Raw genomic sequence first — 21,700 nt, forward strand, 5'->3', positions numbered from 1 at the left:
AGGCCCCTCCTGAACAAAGCAGCTCACATCCAGTGGCCCAGGACTCTCTTTCCTCCCACAGAGAGACATTCACTCATCCTAGTCATAACCACTGCTGGAATTGGCTTCTGTAGTTCCACACTGGTGCTTTTTGTGTTTCAGCTGGAGTAGCAGTGGATATACATACAGAACTGTATCTCTTCTCAGTGACGCTTCATATATGTTGATTATACTTGCTCATTTGGCCACACACTGTACAACTAACAAGTGATCTTTCTGATTACTACCACTGAAGCAAGGGTTTGGTTTAATGCTTGTACGATAGCCAAGATTCCTGTTAGCTCAAACTACTTTTTTTTAAAAATTCTGTGTTGATGACATTCAGCGTAGGACTTTGATCCAAGAGAATCAGGCCTTACAGCTGCCTTTCCTTTAACATGAGGATCATGGTGCATGGAAACGTTCTGTCACAAAATCAGCATAGTCCTTTAAACATTTTCTTAGAAAATAAATCAGTACTTTTTTTATTCTCTGCAATCTGTTCCTGAAACACAGGGTTAATAAAATCATGGGGTTAATGCTGAAAAAAGCCTCACCAGTTTCCTGCCATAAGGAAGGAGGAATGAGCACTGTACAAAATAGACACTAAAACCAAAGCCCCTGGAATCAGCGCTGGTTATATTTACATCTGTGGAAAGAGCCAGCGAGCCCTGGTCCTGCAAAACCCTGGAATTAGCCTGGACACACAACACAACACACCCTGTGAGCAACAGTATCCCCTCAAGTTGGGGAAGATGTGGGGAGAGATTTTCCCCATGTCTAGATCCATGTAGCTCTTACAAAGAGTCCATTGGAATGTCACTCAGTTACACCAAAACTTTTAGGTCAGCGCCCCTTCATCCCTTCCCGCCCCCATTGCCTTCCTACTCAGCTTCGAGGCGGGGACCGGTGGCCTGTCCATGCCTTTGAGCGGTGGTGATGGCGGCGGCGATTGCTGCTGCTTTGGGAGTACTGGGGACTTCCCGTGGTCCAGTTCAGAGAATGCTGTGATGCTCTGTACCAATTGGCCTGCTGTTCCAAGTCCCACAGGCTAGGCCCAGCATGGGACTGGCGGCCACTCCGGCCACGCCGGGTCTCCTGCCCTCGGTTGAGCTTCTGCCAGTAGCTCTCGCAGATGCCAAGAGCAGGGGGCTGTCCTTGGGTCGTGGCCCCCTCAAGCAAGGCACGTGGAAGGACATGCAGACGGAGGCGGCGGAGAGTGTGGCGGAAGCGATTCTCAGTGCCAATGCATTGGTAGAGTCCACCATCGGCTGGAGTCACAGGGCCTAAAAGCACCCCCTGAGGTGTTCGTAGCAGTACACGATCTCGGGGCAACTGGGAATAGAAAGAGCGAGAGATGAGTAACATGCTCTTTTTTGTATTATTTAATACTACAGCTGGTCTGCTGTATCCACAGTTTCTTCATCCATGGATTGAAAATTCTCTCTCTCTCTCTCTCTCTCTCTATATATATATATATATATGTATGTATGTATGTATGTATGTATTCCAGAAAGCAAACCATGATTTTGCGATTTTATGTAAGGGACACCATTTTACTACACCACTATATTAGTGGGACTTGAGCAGCCATGGATTTGGGTTTCTATGGGGGGATGCTGGAACCAAACCATAGTAGATACCAAAGGCCTACTGTGTATATGCATTTTTATTATCCATGTAATATCAGAGACCCCATCAGAGGGGAAAAAGCCAGAAGTTCGCTTACTTTTAATTTAAGTCAAAATAAAAGTAAGCGAACTTCTGGCTTTTCCCCCTCTTGTATACTTTTAACATCTCCCTAGACCAAATGCACACACAGTTGAGGGTTGTTCAGACTAGAGACGTGAAAGAGGGCTCACCACTTTGCGTTTGTCAGAATCATCAGTCTGCATCAGCCACTTGACAGATGCATGAGGAGATCGCGGTTCGCACTCCAGAAACACACTCCCTCCTTCTAGTCCATATTGAACCTGCTCACGTAATTGCTGCTCTACTGTGAGAAAAGAAAAAGGAGTCAAAGGAGGGGAAACCAGGATGCTTTTGAGTTCTGTGCCTATGCTTTATTTCTGTAAACACTGCATAGTTTATGGTTTGCTGAGGAATAAAAGTTTTTGCTGGAGAAAGTTTAAAAATATAGCAGCAAGCGCCCTAATAATATATATACATTCTCACTTTTGATCCATAGACCTCCAAACATTCATAGAATCATAGTTCAAAATGAACTGAACAGATTAGAAAGCTGGGCCAAAACTAACAAAATGAATTTCAACATGGAGAAATGTATGGTACTGCACTTAGGTAGAAAAAATAAAATGCAATGATATAGGATGGGGGACACTTGGCTTAAGAGGAGACTACGTGTGAAAGGAATCTGGGAGTCCAAGTAGACCACAAGTTGAACATGAGTTAAGAGTGTGCTGTGGCAGCTAAAAAGGCCAATGCTATTTTAGGCTGCATCAATAGAGGTATAGTGTCTAGATCAAAGGAAATAATAGTGCCACTCTATTCTGATCTGGTCAGGCCTCACCTGGAATAATCATGTGTCCAGTTCTGGACACCACAATTCAAAAAGGACATTGAGAAACGAGTGTGTCCAAAGGAAGACCAACAAAATGGTGAAAGGCCTGGAAACCATGTCCTATGAGGGAAAACTTAGGGAGCTGGAAAAGAGACGGTTAACAGGTGATATGATAGCCCTGTTACGTATTTGAAAGGATGTCATATTGAGGATGGAGCTTGTTTTCTGCTGCTCCAGAGACTAGAACACGGAACAATGGATGTAAACTGCAGGAAAAGAGATTCCACCTCAACATTAGGAGGAACTTTCTGACAGTAAGGGCTGTTCGACAGTGGAACACACTCCTTCCTCAGAGTATAGTGGAGTCTCCCTCCTTGGAGGTCTTTAAATAGAGACTGGATAGTCATTTGTCAATGGGGATGTTTTGATTGAGAGTTCCTGCATGGCAGAATGGGGTTGGCAAGGACCCTTCTCAAAATCCTGGCTACAACCCTGTGGTTGAACTGGTTGGCCCTTGGGGTCTCTTCCAACTCTATGATTCTATTTTTCTAACATGCAGGGATAGTGTTTTGGGCTTTTAAGGGAAATCTACATTGCAAAACGACCTTCAATATACAGAAAAGAAAGCAGCTTTGTATTTTAGTTCCTTTTAAAAGGTGCAGGAAAAATATCCCTTTTACAAGCAGAAAGAGGATCATCCAAGCCAAATATTTGAGGAGTTTCTGGTCTCCAAAAATCTAACACAAGGCTACTTTCAGAACTGCTGAAAATGGGAAGTGGAACTAGCACCATGTGTTAATATGAAAGCTTCAGTCACTAGCCTCTATTAATCCTCCCCTGGGGATCAAAACAAACCCAAATTGGGATGCTCCTACAGTACAGCTGTGCCGAAGTACTAATGGGATCAAGCCAAAATGACTAAACCCCTTGCATATCAGCGTCCCAGTCAGCAAGGAAAATAAGCAAACCATAAAGTCCTATTCAGCAAAACTGGTTAAAGATCTGGCAATGGCTTCAACAGTGAATTGGTCTGAGCTGACATGGAAATCTTTGGCAAACATTTCCCACTGTTTATACCAGAGGAAACTACACTAACATGAACAGGGTGAAGCATGGGAAGCCATTCTCCTCCGAGTGTGCAAAACAACATGAATTAAATGAAGCAATTCCCTGTGCAAAACAGCATGAATCAAATCGAATTATGCATCATTTCCCTCTATCTTCTTAGCTGCCAGCCATGTTTTATAGGACACCCTCATTATGACTGACGTCACAGACAAATCCTTCCTGCGAAGCGGCACAGTGGATACAAAATCCCATGCTACAAGAAGTTCCTGACTAATCCAAAAAAATAAGTGGAATGCAATTTCCTGCCTACTAAAAACAAAACCTTACGTCAGGATAAATGACTGATTGCCTCAGTCCTATCCCACTGGTTTCCATCAAATCTCCAAAATGTTTTCTTTCATAGACTGATCTCTCTGAAAAGTTGAGCTGCAAGAGCCCTGGCCAGAAGCTGACATTACTAAGAACAAGGAAAGAAGGCTACAGGGTCTTAGAAGTAATCAAGTCACGTTGTTTCCTGAAACTAATCCCCTTCAGGACGTAATGGGGAAATACAATGGGTGGCAATTGTGCAGTCCTCTAGTTTTTGTTGGACTTCAACTCCCAGAAACCTTAGCCAGCCTACCCAATGGCAAAATATGCTAGGAGGAGCAGTTTAACAGCCTTTTGTGTGTGCTTGTGTGTATTTGTGTGTGTGTGTGTGTGTGTGTGTGTGTGTGTGTGTGTGTGTGTCACATAATTCCTGGTCTGTCACAAAACTGCATTTCTAAAGTAATGCTGCAAATGAAACTGAAGTTACCGCAGTGATGTAATGACTAAAAGTAACCTTTGAAAGTAACTAGAAACAATCAAAGGACATAGAGGCATTTTGACAGAGGTTTCCTAGTTTTATGCCATTTTCTTATTAATCTTACTTTTTCCCCCTCTACCATATAATTTACAAGTGATTAACAAGGAATACAATATATTACTCTGTCGATACTTTAGGGAGTAACAGAAGTGCGGTTACTTTACTTTTCACTACTGAGTAATACAGAAAATTTAAACTCCCTAAACAATGTCCTATGCCCACTGACTTGGGAACAAGGCTTGCTTAAGGCAATGGAACTTAAGCTTCATAAATTTGATCTATGACTAGGTTGCATCTGAGGAAGTAGACCAAATCTATGGAGATTATGACATGGTTCTTCAATACTGGGATAGCAGAATTGAAATTGTAATTGACGGATCTTATTGCACCACATTGTGGCCAGGCAGTAGGCATCCTGCAGTCAAGCCATGCTTCTGCTGCTGCTTTTAATGAATGGGAAAATTCCATGAATAGCTGTCAATCTCACAGTTAGCCCATTATTGAAGTCTGTGCCATAGGTTATTCTGAGGTAATTCAGAGAGAAGGGGATTTAAACAAGTTTTGCTGAACCCCTGCCCATTCCTAATGATCACAAGACTTCTTACCGCTGAGGAGACAATCCCGCTTGGGCAGAAGAAAGAGGATTTAAAGAGCTTTCATCACCCAGATACAGATACACACATGTGCACACCATTCCCACCACTGCTTTCAAGAAGCAAGACTTCTTAGTACTGACCAGGCAACCATTTCAGCTGGGGCAGTAAAAACTGGGTTTTAAGGACTTTCATTGTACACAGCCCACTGCCAAAGGCTAGACTACTTTACTGATTTTCAGAGAGCTGACAAGTAAAGGGAACAGTAGTGCGATAAGATTCATGGGGAACCTGTTATCAATTCGCAATTGCTTGGTAATGTGATAATCGCCGTTTCGGCTGTTTAAAAAGTGGCAACAGCATCAGGAGGGAAGCTTTGCGTGATAATCTCCTATGAAAATTTATGGTACAACTTCTTCCACACAGCCTCAAAGGTGCTATAAGGTCCCTTTGTATATTAGCAATCATGGTGGCATAGTGTTGCCTCCATTGTAAGAGGGCGTATCATGTCCCTGTGAATGCTGAGGCTGGGAGAAAACAAGGAGAAGTGTGCTGTTGTGTTCATGTCTTGCTTATGGGCTTCCCAGAAGCAACTACTCAGCCACTGAATGAACAAGAAGCTGGACTAGACTGGCCTTCATTCTGATCCCAACAGGCTCTTCTTACATTATCCTCTTCATCTGGCAGCACAGCTGGCTTTTATGATGCTGAGGGTTGTAGCAGCCAAACCTTATGAGGTTTTCTTGCAACCTTTATTACACTACCTTCCCTGCAGAAGCGATGACGTGTGTTTTTCCATCTAGAGTGCTGACCAGGCATTGTCCTGCTCCAGGGAGCTGGGATAACCTTTCCTCTCCTAGTTATGAGATGGAACAAAGCGCTCGCCTTTGCCTTTTCATCCCCAGGGAAAGGTTATTTCCTTTTAACTACAGGCCGACTCTCTGAGACTTGCCAAATCATTTCAATGTTCATGATAAGGAAAAAATGCAAAAACAGACAAATGGGAATTATTCTTTGGATGATGGAGGAGAGGCTTACCCTTGGCATTAAATCCTCGGCACTGCCTCAGGGGGTCACCATGCTTGATGTCCTGGCGGCGGCTCCTCCTGGATGGGAGGCAAAAGAGCAGCAGGTTCATTCCTGTTCCCACCCAAAAATCCCTTCCCAGTCAGGCCTTGAGACATTAAAGACCAAACTGCAAGCACAACAACCCTTGGTATTTATTATTTATCTATTTAACTGACTTACAGCTAGCCAGCCAGCTGGCCAGAGAAGGTTCAAGATATTTTGCTTTGAGGCACTGGGACAAGATGGCTCCATGCTCCATTCAACTGCACTTGCCACTGACTCTCACTTTGACACCGACATTGCACCCAAAGGCAGTAGCCCAGTTTAGGTACACTCTCCAACATTTCACCGATAATAACTGGAACACATGTGGCCAAGCAACATCAGGCTGTGGTCAAGATGGCAAACATTGTTAACAAGGAATGACACACAACTTAGAAGAGGCTGCAGCAGATTGCTTTTGCCTGAACTGACCTAGAAGGACAAATTGCTAGTCCTTCCTCTCTGCTCTCCCTTGCTGAAATAATTGCAAACTATTTTGGCATTGTGAGAACTATTTGCAGCAACTGAAATAAGCTGAGGACAAAGGCGGAAAGCAAGTGGAGGAAGGAGAAACTAGGGCATTTTAAAAGCTGTTGAAAAATGGTGATGGCAGAGGGTTAACCGGGAGTGTCCCTCCCAAATTGAGACAGTTGTAGGGTATGGTTTTGGGCCCACAGAATAAGCATTTGGTACACATAGCTCTTTCCCCCAAAAGAAAGGAGTAACTTGTTGAAGGAGACTCCATTACTAACCATCACACCATCTGGGGCCAAAAGTAGTTGACTTGTTATGCCTAATGATCCCAAAGATCAGAACTTCAGGAAAGAAATCTAGGAGCCCACTTATGAGCCACCTAGAAGGAGCATCGCAAAGGGACAGCCTACCTTGGAAGCTGCTAATTTGCCAGACTAATCTAGAAGTGGAACAGATATATTCAGGCCAAGGAGTCAGGATTGCTCCTGCTACACACAGCTCACAGGTAGCTGGGTTGATGGGAAAATCCTCAAGAGGGGGCATGATAGAAACACCTTTCATACATCAGTGGCATATCTATCTCAGTGGGACCAAGCCCTGCTAGGAAGTGCCCTCCCTATTGCATTTGCCCCTCTCACAACTCTCTAGGGTACTTTTTATTGGTTTAGATGCTTATTTATTATATTTATATCTCTTTTTTTCTGCATGAACTCAAGGTATTATACATAGTTCTCCTTCCACTTTCTGGCTCACAACAATCATGTGAGGTAGTTTAGGCTGAGCAAAGGATTGAGAGAATTAGTGGTGGCCATTGGCTTCCACATCAGAGGTGTGATGTTTCTGCTATGGGATTTAAATTCCAGAATTTGAAGGCACTACCTGAGGCAATGAACCTGATTTGGGAGTCCAGTTTCAGCACCTCAGACAGATTCCTTTAATATCTGAAATAAACCCCAGAGCAGATTGACGGCATCCTTGATGCAAAAGACACTGGTCACCATACTGAGCTCAGCCCATGACACTCAGGGCCTCACCTTTTAGTGGTGTGGCTATAGCGGGTGCAGCGTTGGCCATCCCAGGCACAGTAGGGGTCCCGGGCCAGGCAGCAGTCGGCACAAGCTTCTCCGTACTCACGGCATCGATGCAGACTCAGCTGGGAAACCCCCACATCTGAGGAAACATACAGCTGTTGCTACAAAGGAAAGAGGGCAGAATGACTGGATGGAACCAGTGTGTTCTTACTACTCCCTGCCCTCCTGTGGTCCCAGCATCCTAGTTCTCCACCAGCTTTACAAATGTAGTGGAACTTCTTGCTCCCGAACCACAGTTGCGGGGTTGGATCTGCAACACTTCATGAAGCATCTCAGAGCACTCATCTACCCCAACCAGAGCTTTGAAAGATTGCTTTTTTCTTTTTACTGCAACTCACAGTGGCCATGCTGGTTGGGGAATGCTAGGAGATGCAGTCCAAAATCATAAAGGAACTTGCCCCAGCTCCACCCCCAGCCAGCCACCTACCCGTTTAGAGGATATCCATAGTGTCTTCACTGGAGCAGGAACCTGCAGGACAATAAATGGAAACAGATATGAGAAGGACACTGATGAAGGTGAGTGGGGAGTTGCCTGGGAAATGGGAAATCCATTACACTCTGGAATCAGAACAAGATGGATTTGGGCCACTTGGTCGCTCACCTTGAACACCTCAACTTCCTCCAGGGTCAGTTCTTCCAAGACCCCTTGCTCTTTTGGCAGCACGATCACCTTCTGCACTGTGCCCTGATCTGAAGAAATAAAAATTGGACATTAACTGCAGAGCCTACCTTCTCTGAGAAATCTCTCTCTCTTAATCACACACACAGACAGACACACAAGAGCATCCTATTCCAGCAACAGTAAAGAGCATTGAAGAGCAATAGTAGTCTGTTCTCTTCCATTTCTGAACACAATTAATGTTACTGGTGCTTGTTAACTATCAAATCACTATGGCCTGTTACAGACAGCCAAAATAAAGCTGCTTCGAGTCACTTTGGAGGTATGCTGTTTAAATGATTCATGCATTCTAAGAGTCCAGAAGCCACACCAAAGCCATGCTCCAGTCCTAAGGACTGGAGTGCAGCTTTGGTGCAGCTTCCAGACTCTTAGGACACATGCATCATTGAAACACCATACCTCCAAAGTGACTCGAAGCAGCTTTATTTTGGCTGTCTGTATAGGGCCTATATCAGCCTTCTACAATGCAGGATCCACCACATTTAGTGAACTGTAGGTCTTTCACCATTGGAGGGCAGCATGTCAGGAAAGGTGTTGGGACATTGGGTCCCACTGATGTGCCCTTCAGTCAGGAAAGATATTCCTTTAGGTTTCAGCACTCCATGGTTTGAAACTTGGAAGAAACCTACAAATGTCCCTTACTACAGAGATGGAGAGGGCAGGATAATGCCAATAATAAATAGGACCTTTTCAATGGTGGTTCGTCATCTCTGGACTTCCTCTCCTTGCCTGGGACATGTATTGTTCTCTTGTTGGGACTAGGTCCTATTTCACATTGGCACCATTCTGCTCTCCCCATTTCTGAAGGAAGGGACATTTGTAGGATTATTTATTTCATTAGAGGGACCTGCTGATGTGGGAATGGAGGTTTCTTTAAGTCTCAAACCATATAGTGATGAAACCTAAAGAAAGGGCCTTTTATTCTTCCAGGCTTTAATGATTAGAGCAGAACTGAGGAAAGCTTCTTTTTGAAGACAACAACCTCTAGAATCCCTCGAGAGCATGGCCATTATAAATATAATAATTTAATCTGCTGGCATGCAATAAAATACTAGAGTTCACTGAAACCTCTGCTTTCTCCTTTACTGCCCCTCTTCTTTTCAGCAGGGACATTAAGAAAATGTCTTAAGTTACAGATGGGAATTCGGTGGAAAATTTAATAATATTTCTTTGCATTTTTTTTTAAAGTTACACAGCATCAGTGACTCCCAGCTAGAGTCAGATGATAACCTAGCTGAGTGTGGTAACATTTAGCCTGTTTAGAAGCAGAAGAACAGAAAACACTTTCAGAAAAAGCACACATGGGGCCCAACAGGACCTGGTTCCCCAGCTTGTGCCCTCCTGGAGCTGAAAAGTCAAACCCATGTTTTCCGGGCATACCCGTGCCAAGAAAGAGGACCTCGTAGCGCCCATCCACGGCATCCACCAGGTCAACAGCCAATGTGGTGAAGCTGTAGGGCACATTGGTCCTCACCAGGAGGGGGCGGCGCTGAAGTGGGTAAACAGCATTATACATCAAGGGATGGGCACGCACAAAGGTCACCAGCTCATCAGAAAACCCGCGGGTGGAGCGGAGCCCTGGGGTGAAGGTTCCTCCTGGGCACTGAAATGAAAGAGGAGCCCCAGGGTTAGAGTCTTAGGTGTGGTGAGTTGAGGTCAAAAATTATAAAGTTATTTTAGAAAAAATTATTATAGTTGATATGGCATGGCTCTCAAAACTGGTTAGGTGCCATTATAGTGGCTAAAAGTACCTGTTTACTGTCCCATTTCTCACATGTAACTAGTTGATTGTAAAAAGATACCAAGGAATCCAGTAGCACCATTGAGACTAACTGATAAAAAGACATTTCAAACACAAGTTTATGTGGACTAAGTCCAAGAAAATTTATGTACTTTATGAAAGTTTATGTTTCTTCTTTCCAGTTAGTCTCAAAGGTGCTACTAGAGTCCTTGGCAACTTTTAATGCTAAAATAGTGACATGTTTATTCTCTTTGAAAAGCTGCTTGCAATTACTCTGGATACTACAAACCAATGACCTGTGGTTCAAATTACACACTCCTCCTGTCTGTCTTGTTATCGCTTCAACACTCACAACACTGCACAAGGAGGCGCCAACACTTAAACCTGTGGTAATCCTTCTCCACCATCTATTGAGGGTGCCCCATAAGTACTATAAAAGTAACTAAAAAGTTACAGTTAAAACTGCAAGGGGAATGCAATTATCTCTTGTTACAACTGTAAATTGATGTAGGCTGCATCTACGCTGCAGGAATAAGGCAGTTTGATACTGCTTGATTGCCATGGCTCATTGCTATGGAATTGTGCAACTTGTAGTTTTGTGAGACATTTAGCCTTCTCTGTCAGAGAGCTCTAGTGCCACAACAAACTACCACTCTCAAGATTCCATAGGATAGAGCCATGACAGTTAAAGTGGTATCAAATTGCAGTAATTTGCAGTGTGGCAGCAGCTGTAATTATGCCTTTGTAACTGAGGAAAAGAATTAATTCCCAAAAATTACTTATTTGAAACTAGTTGTATTTAAATTTGTGGGGACAGAGGGAAGAATGTAAAGTTCAGTTTTTGTTTTTGATCCTGATTTTTTAAAATGTATTTCATCCAGAATGGAAAGGGAAAGCACTGATTACTGTAACCAAGGGGTTAAATGTAAGGAAAGAGCTAAGGAATGTAGGACAAAGGAATGCAAGAAGTTGAGAGCCAGCTATGTGCGGTGGTTTGAGCGCTGGACCTTGACCCTGGAGGCCAGGGTTTGATTCCCAGCTCAGCCATGTAAACCCACTGGTGATCTTGAGCAAGCCACACTCTCTCAGCCTCAGAGGATGACAATGTCAAACCCCTCTGAAGAAACCTGCAAAGAAAACCCCATGATATGGCCTTAGGATTGCCATAAATTGGAAACGACATGAAGGCACACAACAAGAACAATGCAAGAAGTCAGGAAATGAAATCTAGGCATGAGTGGACTGGAACATCAGGGGAAAGAAAGGCTTCAGTGACTCACAGCTCCAGGGCGAGGGTAGGGCACACGTCCCGTGTATGGGCCCCACTGGTAGTTATGTCCCTCCTTGTGAGCAAAGGGCCCATTGAAGACTGTGCGTATGTCAGCCATGGAGTAAACACAGACTGCCGAGCCACGGAACACAGACCTTGCGGAAGACAGAGACAAAGACATGAGGAAGCGGGGCTTAGGGTCTGTGGGTGGCTGAACAGGCCAAGCCCTTGCCACCCAAATGGTTAACTGACCAGCTCACAAGATGCTCACTCACCCCAGTGTAGAGAAAACCCCATACACCAATGGATGCTTTTCATCCTGTGTTGGTAGCAAGAAAACATCACCTGGGGAAGGAAGAAACTGAGGATCGTAAGTGGTGCACACATTTGTGTATCTATCTCAGTCTCACTAGAAAATAGGAAAGTTCATTTTTTGAACTATAACTCCCCTCCAAAAAAAAAAAAAAAAAACCCTGGCTCTGGCTGGCTGAGGGACACAGCAAGTTCTAGTCCAAACTGTTTCAAAATTAGAATTCATCCTAAGTCTACTTCCTCACATTCAGCTCCTAACTACTACAGTGCCATGCTTCAAGGGGACATAAAAGTTGACAGAAAATGGCACCTGAAATATACTCATGCCTGACAGATGGTCATTCTGTGGAATTCATTTCATTCTAAAAAGATTGCATGTACAGCGCTGTGTAAATTTACAGCGCTTCATAAATAAAGGTTAATAATAATAATAATAATAATAATAATAATAATAATAATAATTCTGCCTCAGCTTTAATTCATTCAAACTACGTCTTTCTTTAAACCTTGTGGCAAAATCCTCTCTCCCATCTCTACTCTCCCACCTTACTAAAATCCAGGTTTCTTCTCAGGGTGAAACCTAAACTCTTTGCCCCAGGCCTAAGCTCAAACATTTTGCTTCCTGATGTAGCCTAGAAAATGGGACCAATTCCACAAATTATGGGTTTTCAAATCAACCAGACTAGCAGTTAAATCAACAACAGGACAGTGCTCCATTTCTCCATTTCAGAGAAATGGACAGCACTCTATTTCTCTTCAGGGAAGCAAGCTAACTCACAATATTTCTTGTGAAAGTTACTTAATAAAATATTATATATATAAAAAAAGAAAGTTACTTTTTGTAACTGGCTGGAGAATGCTGGGAGCTATAGTCCTAAACAGTAACATTTCCTAGGTCTTACTAAGAGGCATAGATAGGGTAAGTTGTAGAGCTTATACAGCTCTGACCTCCAACTCCTCACCTCTACTCCCCAGCCCCTGTCATCTGATGTCTGAAGCAAGTTTCTCACTTGGGCTAAGGGTAGGGTCAGCACTGCTTATCAATTAATTGTCTGCCCACCCACAACATAATTGGTTCCCGACCAGCAAAACAAAACCCCACTTCAAAATGGTGGCTCACGCAGCTCATCAAAAAACGTCTCCACGCCATCATCTCCAATTACAGAGCAAACTAGACGAGCTTTCAGAAATGTTGTCCACTTGTTCACCAAGGAACGCTGTCCTCCGTCATCGTTCTGGAAAAAAGAGAAGGCAAGGTGTTTCACTAGTACAAAGGAGGCCCCCACAATGTAAGATGCACAAACAGATGAGCATAATCACCTCCGGGCTGCAAAATGGAGAAACCCACTAATTCTACCAAAGTTTGGAAAAGTTGCTTCTCTGGATTACAACTTCCAGGATCCCCCCAACTAGGATTCTGGGAACTGTTGTCCAAACAAACAACCTTTCCATGCTCTGGTTTGCACTGAAAGAAAGTGTCTCTTGTCTAACTTCAAGAAGCAACAAACTTAACACTTAAAGAGACTTTTTGTCAGGTTGGGAAAGGAAGAAAAGGAAGCCCAGAAGAATCCCTGGGACTTGGATGTGATCTGGAAACCTGACTTTAGTGTTATGGAGGTGGGTTGGGTCAAAATTTTCTACCCTACGCTTCTTTTGCAATATACTATCACCAAGGGCTGTTCCAGATGGACAACAGGGTCCTAGGAGAGACCTTTTTTTTCTTTCAGAACTGGGTAAAGCAGGAATGCCACTCCCATGTCACACATGTTGTTGGCTATGCTGAGTAGGGATGATGGGAGCTGTGATCCAGCATCATCTGGAAGACCACACATCCCTCACCCCAGGCAAACAGGACAGCATAAAGAATCTTTGCAGGCTTCCTTAATAAGGTGCCATCAGACCTCACTAAGGCCAAGTTAATCATTAGGTTATATGTATCTCACCACCCCATGCCACAAGAGTCAAACAGGTTGTGTAGTCAGTGTAATTATACAAGAACATTTTATACCTATACAGCATTGTGCTCCAGTAATTCCCTGTAATTTAGAAGAACACAATGGCTTTTTCCTTACTCCATGACAGGATTACCATGGTCATGTTTTCAACTACCAGGGAAATGTGATGTATTCGTAGGGCATGATCCTCCTACAGTGAAAGGAAGGAGTCTGTGGTCTTCTTACTCCAAGTCTCCTTAATTTCATCAAGGCTTTTGCCAGAAAACTTTTTCAGCAAATTGTGCTTGGAACCTGTGATCCATGAAGAGCAAAACATATACAGTGAGCCCATGCCATATGCTTATGCTGAAGCCACGCAGCAAATCTGAGAATGGCACGTGCGCCCATGGCATACGCGCACGGCCACAGTGCAAGCCTGAGTCCCATTAAATCCAATGGGGCTCGAGCATACGTGCTTTTTGTCTTACGCAGGGGGGTCCAGAACAGATCTCCGGTGTAAGGCAAAGGCCCACTGTACATCATATGGCTAGACATATGACATATATGCACTGTGGCATATACAGTAGCTGTTTCACATCAGGTATAGGACCTGTGTAATTGCTTCTATGTCTCTGTGCGGTTGTGGGAACACAGATGGAGAAAAGAGTCTACTGTGTAGACTGGAGAGGTACCACGTCATAATTATGTTACAGCCTGATGAGACCTGTTTAAGATCCTTAAGAGCCCATGTGAACCAGATAGCCATGCTGCCTGCAGAATATTCTGTTCCATTTCTTCCTCACCACATCCCAGAAAACAGTAATACTCAACATTCAGTAGCCAGTGAGAGAATATTTATCAGGGGTTGTTGTTGGTGATGTTTTGCTATTGACTTTCCCCCACTAGATTTTTACTTCTACAAATCACACTAGCTGAATCTATAATTGAAGGAGTGCCTCTGAGCAGTTGACAGGGAATGCTGATAGGCTGCTCTTGTTATTTATTCCAAGTACCACAATCTCTAAACTACTAGTGTAGCACACATAGCATGTCCTAGTCCTCCACAGCTTGGAAAAGTTCCTTTCTCCCCTGCTTTCATAACTCCCAGGATCTCTCAAGATCCATCAGAATCCCCCAGCTACTGGCCATGCTGGTCGGAGGATTATAGGAGTTGCAATCCAAAAGAGAACTTGACCAAGCTTTCCTTTAATCCAACACACTGATGGGAACTTTTTTCCCCTCTTAAGGATCTCCAAGCTCCATGTTAGCTCCATAGCAAAGGGCATGAGAGGGAGTAACAGCCATCACCCACAAAATAAAACACATACACACTCAGAGACCTCAGACAGCAGCCCCCAGCCTCTCCATTATTCTTGGCTTGGCACTCCATCCATGCCTCAAGCAAAAGACCCTGGTGTGTGTGTGCGCTCCACTCCAAGCGTCGCTCACCAGGCAAACCCGTCCCACCCGAGCGAGCACAGCAGGCCCCACGGCACCCTCAAGTGCTTTCTCACGGAAAAAGAAGTAGAGCTTGTCATCGTTGTGGTCGGAGCTGTCGGGAATGACATGGGCTTGGAGGAAAACAGGGTCTGGTGGAAGAGGGGGAAATATGTTATTTCTTTGTTTTACCACTAGGCAGCACTAGCAAACATTTTATTCTGGTGGTAGGCAACCCTGCTGGTAAGTATTCCATAACAAATCCAATCCAAAATACACAATACTGATGCTCTACTACAATACGTAGAGAGCCAGGGTGTAGTGGTTTCACAGTTGGATTAAGACTCTAGAAGGACACTGGAAGACCAAGGTTCAAATCCCCACTTGGCTGTTGAAACCCACTGGATGACTTTGGGCAAGTCACAGTCTCTCAGCCTCAGAGGGAAGCAAAGGCAAACCCAAATCCTCTCCAAACAAATATTGCTAAGAAAACTCCATGACATGTTCACCTTGTTGTTGTTGCTGTGTGCTTTCAAGTCATTTCCAACTTCTGACAACCCTAAGGCAACACTATCTGTGCCACTCTTTTCCTACACTCTATCCACCTGATATTCTATTCCCACACACCCGCTCTACGTTCTATGCCATTTTATCCCAACCCTCTATCCACTCTGCATTCTCTTTTATTCTATGTTCTGTCTCACTCTACCTCAAAGCTCTATCCACTATTTTCTGCCCACTCTATCCCTTTTTGGCTTTCTCTACTGTTGCTCAGGCTCCTACCATAGAGCCAACGGGAATCGTGTTGCTCAGTCCGGACAGCTGGACGTGGCCCCATGGTACGGAACAAGGCAGCATCTGTGCCCATGAAATCCACATGCACCCCAGCATACAGTGTGTTATCTGGAGAAAGAAGAGAGACACATGGGGCATCTGATGAATATGAAATGAATACACAGATGCATATGTACCCAAGAGAAGGCTGAGAGCAAGGGAGCTGGGTTTAACATCTGGACTTTTTTATGGTTATTACCCCTAATGGGCCCTTGGTATCCACTCGGGTTTGGTTCCAGGACCAATTCCAGGACAAGGATACCAAACTCTGTGGACACTCAAGTCCCATTAAATACAATGGCATAGTGAAATAGTGTTCCTTATATAAAATGGCAAAAACAAGGTTTGCTTTTGGAATTTATATTATTTTTAAATATTTTCAGGCCAGGGATGGTTGAATCCGTAGATACACAGGGCCAACTGTATTACCCCCAGTATCAGAAGTAGGATATTGCTGTATACCAGTTGCTGGGGAACATGAGGAAGGGTCATTTTGTTGGCTACTGTAATAATAAAATGCTGGACTTTTGATCTGATCCACTAAAGTTCTTATGTCTGAGAGCATGCAGTGCACAGAATAATGCCACACAATGTCTATTCTAACTTGCACTCCCTAGGATATCAGGGGTCTCCCATAGTCCTGCTAGCCAAGACACTTTTCATTGGAGATGTCAGACACTGAACATGAGACTTCACACATACAAAGTTGCACGAGTAAGCCAAAAATTATTATGGTAATACAACAACTGTTTTTTAATATCCTTCCCAGTTCTTTGTTCCTCCCTAATCTGTTCTTTAGCATTAATCAGCTCTTTTCCTAATAAGGCAAGTCCAAACAGTGGGCTGACTTTATCCACTACAAATTTGTTCTTTCGTCCTTCTCACGCTCCCTCTCTATGGCAAAACAGAATTATTACAAATCATTGATCTCCACCAATGAGAGGCCCCCACAGCGTTTGTTCTCCACCTTCAACACTTTGCTTAAACTTCCCTCTCCTCCTGTCTCTTCATCATTCTCTCCTAATGACTTTGCTAATTATTTCATCTCTAAGATTACCACTATTCGCTCTGAGATAGTCCCCCCCGATTCTTCTTCTGCTCATAATCTTCTATCGCCCTTGCCTAAAAAATTTTCTGTGTTTCCTCCTGCCTCTTTGGATGAACTCTCTTCACTTCTGAACTCTTCCAAACCTGCAACTTGCTTTCTTGACCCAATTCCTACTCCTCTTCTAATCTCTATCGCCCCTTCTTTTCTGCCCTTGCTTCTCCATATCTTCAATCTCTCTCTCTCTCTACAGGCTCCTTCCCTTCAGACTTCAAACATGCTCTCATTTCCCCTATTCTGAAAAAACCTTCTCTTGACCCCTCCTCTTTTTCTAGCTATCATCCGATTTCTCTTCTTCCCTTTCTTCCTAAGGTTTTGGAACGGGTTGTTTATTCGTGCTGTCTTGAGTTTCTTGAAGCCAACTTCATTCTCGATCCCTTTCAGTCTGGTTTCCACCCAAGGCATTCTACAGAGACAGCTCTCACTAAGATCTCCAATGACCTTTTACAGGCCAAGGCTAACGGCCTTTACTCTGTTCTCATCCTTCTTGATTTGTCTGCAGCCTTTGACACCGTTGATCACTGTCTCCTAATTGACATACTCTCTGACCTTGGGTTCTCAGACTCTGTTCTTGACTGGTTTAGATCTTATTTGTCAGACAGATCTTTTGCAGTGGTTGCAGGTGGTCAGACTTCTTCTCCTGTTCCCTTATCTGTTGGAGTTCCTCAGGGCTCTGTTCTGGGTCCCCTTCTGTTTTCTCTCTACACACTGTCCTTAGGTAAATCATTAGCTCTTTTGGTTTTTCCTACCATCTGTATGCCGATGACACCCAGTTGTATCTTTCCACCCCTGACCTTTCTCCAAGGCTTGAACAGCAAGTTTCGTCTTGCCTCACTGCTGTCTTGCAGTGGATGCGCCATCGGCGTTTGAAGCTCAACATGTCCAAGACAGAGCTTCTTGTCTTTCCTCCTAAGCCCACCCTTCAACACTTCTTTTCTGTCTCTGTGGACAACATTTCTATTCAACCAGTCCAGCAAGCCCGCAGTCTTGGTTTTATCTTTGACTCTTCTCTGTCGTGTATCCCTCAGATCCAGACCACAGCCAAGGCTTGTAGATTCCTTTTGTACAATTTTGCCAAAATCCGACCATATCTCTCCGCCTCTACTGCCAAGATCCTGGTCCATGCCCTAGTGATCTCACGACGTGATTACTGTAACGTCCTCCTGGCTGGGCTTCCTCTTTCTCACCTCCGTCCTTTAATTTCTGTCCAGCATTCAGCTGCACGCATTATCACATCCGCCCACCACTCTGACCACATCTCTCCTTTGCTGGCATCCCTTCACTGGCTCCCCCTCCCTTTCCGCATTCAGTATAAGCTCCTGCTGTCCACGTTTAAAGCCCTCCATGGGCTGGCCCCTCCTTACTTATCAGACCTTCTTTCTCCTCACCTTCTCACTAGGGCCCTCTGTTCTGGTAGTCATGGTCGGCCATCCCAGCCCAGGATTTCCTCTGCCCCATCCCGGATTCGCCCCTTTTCACTTGCTGCCCCTCACTCCTGGAACCTTCTTCTCCCACAAGCAAGAGCCATCACTTCTTTAACCAGCTTCAAAACGGAGTTGAAGACCGTCCTGTTCAGAGAAGCGTTCCCAGGCCTTGCATAATTGTCGCTTGCCTCCCTGGATGAAGATTAACCATCCATTATGAAGCCAAGCCCTCCCTCCAGTCCATCTGCCTTGGTCCAGGCCTTGGAGGTAGAGAGGAACTGTTGGACCTCATCCCCTTCCCCACCACTACTCCCTTCTCCTTTTGTGTGGTGTCTTTTTAGATTGTAAGCCTGAGGGCAGGGAACCATCTAATTAAAAAGACTGTATGTACAGTGCTGTGTAAATTTACAGCGCTTTATAAATAAAAGTTAATAATAATAATAATAATAATAATAATAATAATAATAATAATAAGGCATGCCAAAGGAATGAAATGGAGTAAGAAAGACCAGGTAACAGAGACTTTAGTTGTACACTGACAAGATATTTGATTCCACATGACACCATGTGGCCCAGTGTGTGTGTGTGTATGTGTGTGTGTGTGTGTGTGTGTGTGTGTGAGAGAGAGAGAGAGAGAGAGAGAGAGAGAGAGAGAGAGAGAGAGAGAGAGAGATGGATAAGGAAAATGGGCCACATGTCTAGCTACAATTCACTTGTAAGTAAATGAAGAGTTAACATTCAGATACAGATAAACACAAACCAGGCCAGTTCATTCAGAAGAACTGTACTTTCATCTATGGCAGCTGGATTGCATTCCAGTGACAACTGTTCATTTGCACATGGCCACTTACTAACAAGCACGGCCATGCTGTGCTGATGGGGGTCGTAAGGGCATTTCCCCTTTCCTGGCTCCAGTGAACGAGGAACCATGCGGAAGAGATACTCCTTCACAGAGACAAAAAGGGAGAAAAAAGCAGGAATGTTAGCATGGAAACAACCTATCTTGAGCTCCAAGTCATGTCCTGCCTTGAACTCCAATTCCTAACCCACTCTCAGTGCTGGTGGTAGGAAGGCACAGAATCCTACTCTCATTGGGCCTCCTGGCCCACTGTCTTCCTGATATACTTAATCTACCTTTCCTCCTTCCATTCCACCCTCTTCTAAATGTAGGAACTGCCTTGTATCCGGTCAGAGTGCTTTTCCAATCTGGATTAGTACTGTTTACACAACACATAGGAATCAAGCAATCTTTCCAATGCCTCTAAACTCCAACTCCCAGCATTCTTCACCACTGGCTATGCTAGCTAGGGCTGCTGGGAATTGTACTCCAACAATATCTGCACCACACACACACACACACACACAGGTCTACAATGACACCGAGAACCACCTTCCAGGGTTTCATACCCAGATACTAGAGGTGAGATCTACATCAAAAAATACGCTCTGCTCCTGAACCACTGATATGGTCCTTCTCTTTCCCAATAGAAAATGACTCAGATTACTACTTACTTCAGAGCGCCACCCACGGTTGATGAGGGCACAGACTGGATGGTAGGCACCTGTTCCACAGGCATAGAGGTGAGTGCGATTCAATGGCTCCATAAGCCGTACATAGTTGAAGCATTCACCCTAGAGGGCAGAAGAGGGAAATAGAGCATTATCTGGCAGGCAGGGTATTGCAAGCCAGGACCTGGTGCAATTCCACTTTTCTCACCCCAGCCATTTCCACAATAGTAACCCAGCAAACTGGGGAAGGAGAGGATGTGTTCTGGTAGGTGGAGGCCACAGAGATTAACTTCTTTGGATCAGCTGGAAACATGCGGTTTCTATATACCAAGGAGAATCAGAAGGCTGCAATGGAGATGTCACGGTGGCAACATCATTCCGCACAGTACAGACAGAATGTGTGTGCTGTTCAGACTGCACCTCTCATAATCACTCCCCTCTGGCTACAATGGCTAGGGATGATAGAAGTTGCAATCCAATGACATCTGCTGGACTGGCCACACAATTCCCACCTGTATTTCAGGGATAGAACCAGCATGGTGTGAATATTGGACTGTGACTCTGGAGACGACGGTTCAATTCCTGGCTCGGCCATGAAACCCACTGGGTGACCTTAGACAAGGCATGCCCTCAGGCTCGGGAGAAGGCAGTGGCAAACCTCATCTGGAGAAACTTGCCAAAAACACCTCATGATAGGTTTGCCTTAGGGTCACCATCAGTGAGAAACAACTTGAACGCACATAACAACAGAACAACAATTTCAGGGATGCAAGAAAACCACAGAATTTAGATGGATCAAGGGACAGCATAGATGGCATTAAAGGAAATAAATAAATAGAAATAAAATCAGAAGCACACTATTGTTTGGCCAACAATTTTCCAGTCACAAGGACATGACGAGCTGAGACAAAATAAAAGAGTGGTGGAGCACTCTTTTATTACCACTCACCCTCTGGCCTTTCCCTGCCAGACGACACTCATTCTGGTGGCTCGGTAGAGCTGGCCAATGGATCTGGTTGGAAAGAAGAGCGAGAAAGAGCTAAGAGGGCTTTGGGACACTGGAATTGCTTCCTACCTTTGGACTTCCGCAGATTTTTGCCCCTTCTGACATTGGATTAGAACCCAGGAAGCCCACATTTCGACTTTCCTTGCAAAATTTCCACTGTGCCTCAGTTCACTCTTTATTTTATCCAATGTCACCTGCACACCAGCCCAACATAAGGCTTCTAAGAAGCATCTTGCCAGCCATAGCTGAAAACAGGGATGCTCCTAGACAAGGTGTAACTTGGTTTCTTCTGCAAGCTTACAATGAGTGGTTCCTTGTTGATGTTGTGGAGATCTAGGGCCACAAGAAAGTCTCGGGCTCCTAGGTAGAGTCGCTCTTGATCCTGATCCACCAACAGGATTCGATAATCACTTGTGTTGAAGGCAAAGCTGAAGGGACGGGCAGTACGGGTTTCCAGCAGTTCTGGGGAAGGGGAGGGGTAGGTGGGAAGAAAGGGAGAGATTCTCAGATTCAATAGATCTCATAAATTCCTGCCATGAAAGCCAACCTATTCCCTAGAAAACAGTCACTCACACACGTTGCCCAAACATACCCACACCCTTCCATACAGTTTGTGTGCACTAACTTATACCTATATATGCAAATGTAGGAATGATGACTATTATCTACACCAACTGTGCACAAACTATAGTCCTGGAGCCACATGTGGTCCCTGAGACTGTTTTTC

The 21,700-nt window shown here is 44.5% G+C and overlaps 1 protein-coding gene across 3 annotated transcripts in view; it reads right to left on the reverse strand.

The window, feature by feature from the left end:
• Positions 1-485: 485 nt before the first annotated feature.
• Positions 486-21,700, reverse strand: part of LOC149322914 (semaphorin-3F-like) — a 39,130-nt gene continuing 17,915 nt past the window's right edge. Inside the window, exons 4-19 of one of the 3 annotated variants that reach the window (XM_089484637.1) lie at positions 21,275-21,435; positions 20,917-20,979; positions 19,971-20,090; positions 19,310-19,403; positions 15,879-15,998; positions 15,108-15,247; positions 12,845-12,959; positions 11,688-11,757; positions 11,423-11,567; positions 9,782-10,004; positions 8,324-8,412; positions 8,150-8,191; positions 7,666-7,823; positions 6,086-6,153; positions 1,881-2,011; positions 486-1,353 (exon numbers count right to left, since the gene is read on the reverse strand). In XM_089484637.1, coding sequence (XP_089340763.1) covers positions 907-1,353; positions 1,881-2,011; positions 6,086-6,153; positions 7,666-7,823; positions 8,150-8,191; positions 8,324-8,412; positions 9,782-10,004; positions 11,423-11,567; positions 11,688-11,757; positions 12,845-12,959; positions 15,108-15,247; positions 15,879-15,998; positions 19,310-19,403; positions 19,971-20,090; positions 20,917-20,979; positions 21,275-21,435 — 2,186 coding nt within the window. In that variant the 3' untranslated portion in view covers positions 486-906. Of the gene's footprint in view, positions 1,354-1,880; positions 2,015-6,085; positions 6,154-7,665; positions 7,824-8,149; positions 8,192-8,323; positions 8,413-9,781; positions 10,005-11,422; positions 11,568-11,687; positions 11,758-12,844; positions 12,960-15,107; positions 15,248-15,878; positions 15,999-19,309; positions 19,404-19,970; positions 20,091-20,916; positions 20,980-21,274; positions 21,436-21,700 lie in introns of those variants that run through there. The other 2 variants (XM_089484629.1, XM_089484645.1) reach the window with 2 other exon arrangements.

This window comes from Sceloporus occidentalis, unplaced genomic scaffold (assembly GCF_023333645.1).
Source record: "Sceloporus occidentalis isolate IW3139 unplaced genomic scaffold, rSceOcc1.0.p SCAF_1, whole genome shotgun sequence".
NCBI lineage: Eukaryota > Metazoa > Chordata > Lepidosauria > Squamata > Phrynosomatidae > Sceloporus > Sceloporus occidentalis.